We start from the raw sequence: 7623 nt of genomic DNA, 5'->3' as shown, positions 1-7623 counted from the left end.
CCTTGATGAGGAGCTGGTCCTGGCCGGGTGGGCCGGGGGTGCGGGCGGAGGTGCTGAGCTGGAGGTTTTTCTCGAGGCCTCCGGTGGTGCTGGTGTAGAGCCAGGCTTTCATTGTTGGGGGAAGGTTATCCATTCTGCTGTTGTTTAGGTGAGAAGATGAGTTGAGATGAGATGAATGCAGTGTGATTATGTCTGCTTAAATAGTGGCGGTTATGCACTACGCAATACGTCGATTTGCTCGGATGGACCAAAACTTTATTAATTGTCTGAGATGCCAGTAACCTAACTAGGTAGCTCCTTTGTGCCCTTCTCTAGAGGTTATATTAGAGTAACCATGGAGTAGGAGTTGGCATGAGTCTCAGGTAGTAACTAGGAAACTCGAAATTTAGGCTTATCCTAGGGACAGCAGCAATGACTTTTCTTGTATAACAGGTGCAACCAAGCATCTTTTGCCTGAGATTAAAGAGGTATTGTCTGCAAAGAGTTCTACAGTCCTTTGTACAAATGCATGTCCGTCCGATCATAGGGACCTTTGAACTTATAGTTGCTAAAGTAGTAGGGAGATTGGCATTTCCAATCATTGATTCCATTGTCTCAGCTTCTCGACGGGATGGCAGTCTCGGCTCTGGCCGACTGTTTCATTGCCGAAGTCCTGAGGATTGATCTTGGCAAATGGCCAAGACTGCCTGTTTTAATAGAGTATCATGTATCTGAAACATAGCCTACTCTTCAGGGACCATCGACCCTGAGATTCCTATCATGATTCGGATATTGCGATTGGTCCCACTTGACATCAACTTTACCTCGTAGGTAAGCACGGTCTATTTCGAGCAATCGAGCTTGATCTGAGCCATGTTTGATGTCTGCTGAGTGCTGAGGATGTATACAGGCTGCTGCTTGGTTTGCCACAGATCGTATCTATTTCCTACTCTCGTCAAATCTAGACCCAGGCCTAGATGTGTCTTGCGCGCTCAAGGCCTCGACCAAACCGTTTAGACTACAAGAGGATATGTGAAACGCCTTTGACCTAATCCGCCTACTCCATACTAGAAAGCCATGGCAGAGTGAAACATTCGGTTTCGTGTTTATTCGCGCCAAGCTCGCTGATAGCGCTGAGACTGAGACTGAGACGTATATAAGCTGAGTCGACAGTGCCGTTGCTGTTCTCTGGCAGGTCAAACTTCGTTCATTCTTACAGTCCTTCATTCGTTCTGTTGATCTTCTGTCCTTTCTTCAATTCTTATTTCTTCCTTTCTCTCGCGACTAGGTCGTTTGCTACATTTAAAATGAAGCTCACTTCGTCCATTCTCTTCTCGCTTGCGAGCGTCACCCCGCTGGTTTCGGGGCACTATGTTTTCTCCAAGCTCATCGTCGATGGGAAAACCACCCAGGACTTTGAGTACATTCGCAAGAACAGCAACGGCTACATGCCCACCCTCGCCTCCGACATCCTGAGCAATGACTTCCGCTGCAACCAAGGCTCGATGGAGTCCGCCGCCAGCACCAAGGTGTATACGGTGGCCCCCGGCGCAGAGATCGGCTTCCAGCTCGCCTACGGCGCCTCGATGAAGCACCCGGGACCGCTGCAGATCTACATGTCCAAGGCCCCCGGCGATGTCAAATCGTACGACGGCTCCGGCGATTGGTTCAAGGTGTATCAGGAGGGCCTCTGCGCCGACACCTCCAAGGGGATCGTGGACGAGGACTGGTGCACCTGGGGCAAGGATACCGCGTCCTTCAAGATCCCCGAGGACACGCCGGCCGGGCAGTATCTGGTCCGGGTGGAGCATATCGGCCTGCACCGAGGGTTCAGCGGCAATGCCGAGTTCTACTTCACCTGCGCCCAGATCGAGGTGACGGGTTCCGGCTCCGGATCGCCCAGCCCCGTCGTCAAGATTCCCGGCGTGTACCAGCCCGACGATGCCAACATCCACTTCAACATCTACTATCCCACTCCGACGGCCTACGACCTCCCGGGCCCGTCCGTCTGGACTGGCGGTTCAGCGGGAAGCACCGGCGCCTCTTCCGCTGGCTCCTCTTCGGCCGCCACTGTCACCACGCCGGCTGTCAATAACAATGCTGTTTCGGCGTCTGCCCCTGTCTCGGCCACTCCCACGACCATGACCACTCTCACCAGATCTTCCGCCACACCCACTGCTAATGCTGGTTGCGGTAGCTCGGGTGCCTCGTCCGCCGGAGCCCTCAAGAAATACGCCCAGTGCGGTGGTCTGAACTGGACTGGTTCTGGCTCTTGTGAGACTGGCACTACCTGCCACCAGTACAACCCTTACTATCACCAGTGTGTTTAGACATGCGAGTCGTTGCTGGGTAGCACCCTGTGGTTCAATCTCTATGCTGCTCTCTCTACTTCTTTTTTGACAAGGTTGATTCCATTCTTTTCTCTTTCTGCCCTTTCAATCCTACTGTCTACATTGTGCTTGACCCGGTGTTAGGAAGCTCCGGAACTAGATAGTACGTCAGAGTTGGCAAGAAGTTGATGTTTGTAATTCAAGACTTCTCTTCCGTCTAGCTAGTGAAAGATTTGTCCAGAGATCTGTATCAACCCGGGTAATCTAGAGTAGGACAAAGCTCGAGGCTGTCCCAATCGATTTGATGTTTCACTGCGGTGGTTTAAGGATAAGAAAAACTCAATTTCTGATGGACCTCGGAGCGGGGCCGAGCCAGTATCTATAGCCTTTTAATTCATATTATTAAGTGTCAACCGGCCTATCAATTGCAAGAAAAGATATTACGATGGCGCTAGACCAAGCCATCTCGTATACTCGTATACTCGTTTATCCGTATAGTCCTGGTTCTTCGTACATTCGTATCCAGATAGGCCTATTGAACTGGTGGCAGTGCAGCAGAGACGTTCAGATGGAATGGATTTAGAGATAAAACTCCTCCCATCATAGTGGACAGCGCATTCTCCCTCAGAAAGTTCAATCTCTTGTGCCCCGAGACAATTGTATCGACTGTATCCGAATCCTCCCGCGAGAAGCACCATGGCAGACAACGACGGCTATGTCTACAAACTATACCGCTATGTTCCTTCAATCCCGGCTGCTGCGATCATGGCAGCGGTCTTTGGCCTACTGGCGATGGCGTATCTCTATCGCATTATCAGACACAAGGCATACTTCTTTGTCCCTTTCCTCATCGGTCTTCTCTGTATGTTCTGACGATTCTTCAAACAATTCCCACAATGCTGACAAGATTCATAGTTGAAGCAGCAGGTTACATTGCTCGGATCTTCTCCCACTTTGATACCACCGCCCTGGGCCCATATATCGTCCAGACCATGTTGATCCTCGTCGCTCCCCCATTGTTCGCCGCCTCCATCTACATGACGCTCGGACGACTTATCATGGAGCTGGACGCGGAGCCTGCCTCACTGATTCGGGTGCGGTGGCTGACCAAGATATTTGTCGTTGGAGACGTCATTTCCTTTCTGCTGCAGTGCGGAGGTAAGCAGCCCTTCATCCTGTCGGTCATGACACCCGCTAACTACTCCCAGGGGGAGGATATATGGCGGCGGGCACACTGGACGCCATGGAGACGGGCGAGCACATCGTCATCGCCGGTCTAGCGATCCAATTACTCTGGTTCGGCTTCTTCATCGTCGTCGCCTCGCTGTTCCACTGGCGCGTCGTCCGCGGGCCCAAGTACACCGTCTCCAAGGACCTCAAGTCCCAGTCCTCGGGGATCTCCTGGCACACGCTCATGGGGGCCCTCTACGCCGCCTGCGTGCTGATCCTGATCCGATCCGTCTTCCGCGTGGTCGAGTTCGTCCAGGGCAACGCGGGCTTCATCATGAGCCACGAGTACCTCCTCTACGTCTTCGACGCGTTTTTGATGGCGCTGACGGGGATCGCGCTGGGGCTCGTCTTCCCGGGCTCGTTTATCTCGCGACGGTCGCGATGGGGGCGACGGAATATACCCGAGGATGCTCTTGCTCTTGATAGTCAGCTGTCCTAGTGAGTACCTGCTCACCCACTTGAGTCTAGCATGTCGTGGTGTGTTCTGGTCTTGGCTTTATGTTCTTCTCGATGGCTTGGAGTTGCGTGCTGGTTCGTCGTATAGACTAGATTTACATTTCATTTTCAATCTCAAGAATTAACCGAAATCACATGCTCCAAGGGCAATCAAGCAATAGAAGATATTAGCGGCTCCAGTCTTACTCCATGGACTCTCTACGGAGTATTACCGTGTGCCCCTGTGTCCTCAGGGCCGATAGGTCATACTCCTGATAGGATCCACTGAGACCATCTAAGACCCTGTCCCGCTTTTAGCTTCATCCTGCCAATTGTAGCAAAGTGAAACAACTAGTCTTAGCCATGGTCTCTAACTGTCTAGAAGCGGACATGGTGAGCCGTGGCCTGACCCTCGAGAAATCCCGTTACCATAGGAAAGCAAGGCAGCTCCTTTGACCTCATGTAGATGAAACCCCCTTTGTACTATCCAAGATTAAGGGATTCTCTCTTTAGGGACGCATTAACCGTACCACAATGATCGATCTCCTGGCGAGTGCAGTCCGAAAGCGACGACTATTTAACCCATGAACCCGCTGCGAAATGTTGACCTGACTATCAACCTCAAAGACTGCCTCTCATCGCTCCCCAAAATGGTTACTTTCAGCCGCCTCCTGTTCTTCCTCCCTGCTCTCGGGGCCCTCGCCGTGCCCTCGGATCCCACCACCCAGCCCGACGTCGCGGCCAGCAAGTCCTTCGACTTCCTCCAGCGCATGGGCGAGATCATCTTCAACGCCACGGCCAACGCAGACCTCCAGCGTCGCGACACCACGTTCAGCACCAGCAAGGACGGCGTGAACGCCGCGGGCTACTACTACTCCCTGTACAACGACAACCACGCCGGCGCCGGCTACACCGAGGACCCCAACAGCGGCCACTTCAAGCTCGGCTGGAGTCTGCCGTCCCGCAGCGAGTTCCTCGGCGGAAAGGGCTTCCGCGGTGGCAGCACCCGGTGAGTAAAACGTTACAGCCCCCCGTTCAACCCTCCCTTGACAGCTAACACTCCGCAGCTCCCTCACCTGGGACGGCTACTTCTCCGCCGAGGGCGACTACACCCTCGCAGTCTACGGCTGGACCACCAACCCGGTCACCGAGTGGTACATCGTCGAGTCGCACGGCACCGGCACCCCCGGCAACGGCCATATCCTGGGCCAGGTGCACGCCAACGACGGCGTGTATGATGTGTACATGCTCCCCTACCGCAACGTGCCGGAGATCTACGGCACCACGAACTTCAACCAGCTGTGGTCCGTCCGTCGGTCGCACCGCACCACCGGCACGGTCGATGTCACGGCGCATTTCAACCGCTGGAAGCAGCTGGGGCTGCAGCCGGGGAGTCCTGTGTTCCAGATGGTGACGGCGGAGGGGTTCCAGGGGAGTGGGTTTTTGGATTTTACTCTTCATTGATCTCTTCTTATATCTTGTTGGTTCTTGGTTGAGTGGCTCGTTGTAATAAGTGGTGTGCTGATATAGTTGTAGGTATATATGTATCTATATAAGGCTCATCTGGTAGATAGAACAAATGTGTACCATTAATATCACAGAACCTCAAAAAATCTAGTAGAGGTCTAGAGGACCACTTTCTTATCAGCTATAATGTATTTTAATTATATGTGGTGGTGTGAAGAATTCCAGAGCACTGTATATGATGTCTTAGTCTTGGCGCAGGAGAGCAAACGGAGCAAACCTACTTCTTTGATCCAAAAGTGATATTCCGACTTCATGCAGTCTTCATGACTACTGTACATCAACAGAATCAACTGGCAATAATCAATGGCAACAGACGACCTGTCCGACAGAAGCGCACGCAAAAGAATACGCGCCAGGCACACCAAGTCGCGAAAAGGCTGCTCTACCTGCAAGGGGCGCAGAGTCAAGGTACGTGTCCGGTGTCCCACTGCTCTTCAGAACGACACTCACGCATCCAGTGCGATGAAATCAAACCCACATGCGGTGCCTGTGCCTTGAGAGGGGAACTCTGCGACTGGCCCGCCGAAACAGGCTCTCAACGACACGATACACCTGATCAATTACAAGCTGACGGCAGCCGAACGAGCCGCGCAATCTCCAAATCAGCTCAGGATCGATCCCAGCGCAGCTCGGCAGCAGCAGCAGCACGTTTAGACTCGGGGTCGCCACGCCCCTTGCACTTCGATCTCCGCCATGCAGCTGGCGGCAGTCCAACCCACCCCCTGAATATGGTTGATCTGCAGCTGCACTCGCATTTCATGCTGCACACGTGCAAGCACATGTCGCTGAACCCGCGCCGGCAGCGGATCTGGGAAACGGTCCTCCCCCAGTTCGCCATGCGGAACGAGGCCCTCATGCACCTGCTCCTGGCCCTGGCGGGGCTGGATTTCTACGCCTCGGACAGGACGGCGCCTCCAGACAGGACGAGCGACCACGACCTGGACGCCGCCTACCTCGAGATCATCATCGAGCACCACCAATGCGGGCTGAAAGCCTTCCGCGAGGACCTCGGCAACCTGCCCCGCGCGAACCGGCACCACGTGTTCGCCGGCTCGATGCTCCTCGTCGCGTTCGCGCTCGCCTCCCTCCGCATCCGCAACCTGACCGACACCCCGCAGCTGGCCCAGCCCCGCCTCGACTGGATCTACCTCATCCAAGGCCTGTGCTCGGTCGTCAAGCAGAACTGGCCGGAGCTGCGCACCGGCCCGCTCAGAGACATGACGCAGTTCGACTACGCGAATGACGACTGGCGCATGTACCCGCGCGAAGCATTGCGCTGCGTCGACGTCGCACGGATCCGACTGTGTTCGCCGCGTCTGGTGGCGTTCTGCCACGGTACGTACGACGCCCTGGCGCAGCTGGTAGCCTATCATGAGTCCCTGGGCTCCCGCTCCCATCCGGAGGCGCCGCGGAGCCCGATCCTCGCGGAGCAGAAGGCCGCGCTGGAGATCCTGGAGCAGATGTACATGCGGACGCTGTACGTCGTGCGCTTCTCGGACGAGGGGCGGCAGACCCCGCTCGACGTGCAGGCCGATCTGGAGGACGCGGCGCTCATGTCGTGGCCGGAGTTTCTGCCAGCGGGGTTCCTGGCGACCCTGGACGGCGGCGGGGGGTGCTCGGCGCTGTCGTATGTGATCCTGGCGTACTTCCATCTGCTCTTCTCGCTTCTCGAGGGCTTCTGGTTTATCAAGGGGGGGTTTGATGGGGAGATTGTGAAGATCCAGTCGCTGGTGGATTCTTCGGCGGAGACGGGGTTGGTCGCGTTGATGCAGTGGCCTGTGTCTGTTATTGCGGTGCAATCTGACTCATAATCGCGGAGCGAAGCGTAGCATGTCTTATAAGATCTATGTATAATATTAATTCAAGTCAATTTACACTCTACCACTATCTAGGCATAGACGGCAATCACATATAATACAAGTAGTAGACTACCTCATCTGGCGGAGTGTAAAGGCCTCTCCGCCACGCACCGCAAACCCAACCCCCCCCTCGACCTAGATTCCCAATAATCCATCACCCTCTTTAGAAGGTATAATCATAGGCTGGGGTGAGCAACATATGATTATAGGTCTCCTAAAGACGCATCGAGATGCAGCGATGGAAATTGGAGAACTATGGGGAG

At 54.5% G+C, this 7623-nt stretch overlaps 3 protein-coding genes across 3 annotated transcripts; all 3 read left to right on the top strand.

Moving 5' to 3' along the window:
- Positions 1 to 1286: 1286 nt before the first annotated feature.
- Positions 1287 to 2309, top strand: CDV56_101012 (lignocellulolytic auxiliary activity family 9 protein; the record flags this gene model as incomplete). The annotated part of the gene is made up of 1 exon (XM_026754631.1): positions 1287 to 2309. One exon carries the CDS (start codon positions 1287 to 1289, stop codon positions 2307 to 2309), a length of 1023 nt encoding a protein of 340 aa, XP_026609515.1.
- Positions 2310 to 3005: 696 nt separating this feature from the next.
- Positions 3006 to 3978, top strand: CDV56_100759 (RTA1 domain-containing protein; the record flags this gene model as incomplete). Its single annotated transcript, XM_026754378.1, has 3 exons — positions 3006 to 3171; positions 3225 to 3467; positions 3518 to 3978. The coding sequence occupies 3 exons, from the start codon at positions 3006 to 3008 to the stop codon at positions 3976 to 3978; spliced, it is 870 nt and encodes a 289-aa protein (XP_026609514.1).
- Positions 3979 to 4624: 646 nt separating this feature from the next.
- Positions 4625 to 7312, top strand: CDV56_100099 (uncharacterized protein; the record flags this gene model as incomplete). The annotated part of the gene is made up of 4 exons (XM_026753718.1): positions 4625 to 4983; positions 5042 to 5409; positions 5815 to 5909; positions 5960 to 7312. The coding sequence occupies 4 exons, from the start codon at positions 4625 to 4627 to the stop codon at positions 7310 to 7312; spliced, it is 2175 nt and encodes a 724-aa protein (XP_026609513.1).
- Between the last annotated feature and the right edge of the window lie 311 nt (positions 7313 to 7623).

Source organism: Aspergillus thermomutatus (genome assembly GCF_002237265.1).
Source record: "Aspergillus thermomutatus strain HMR AF 39 chromosome Unknown NODE_503, whole genome shotgun sequence".
NCBI lineage: Eukaryota > Fungi > Ascomycota > Eurotiomycetes > Eurotiales > Aspergillaceae > Aspergillus > Aspergillus thermomutatus.
The sequence above is the reverse complement of the archived record's forward strand: the minus strand, read 5'-3'. Positions and strand labels throughout refer to the sequence as shown.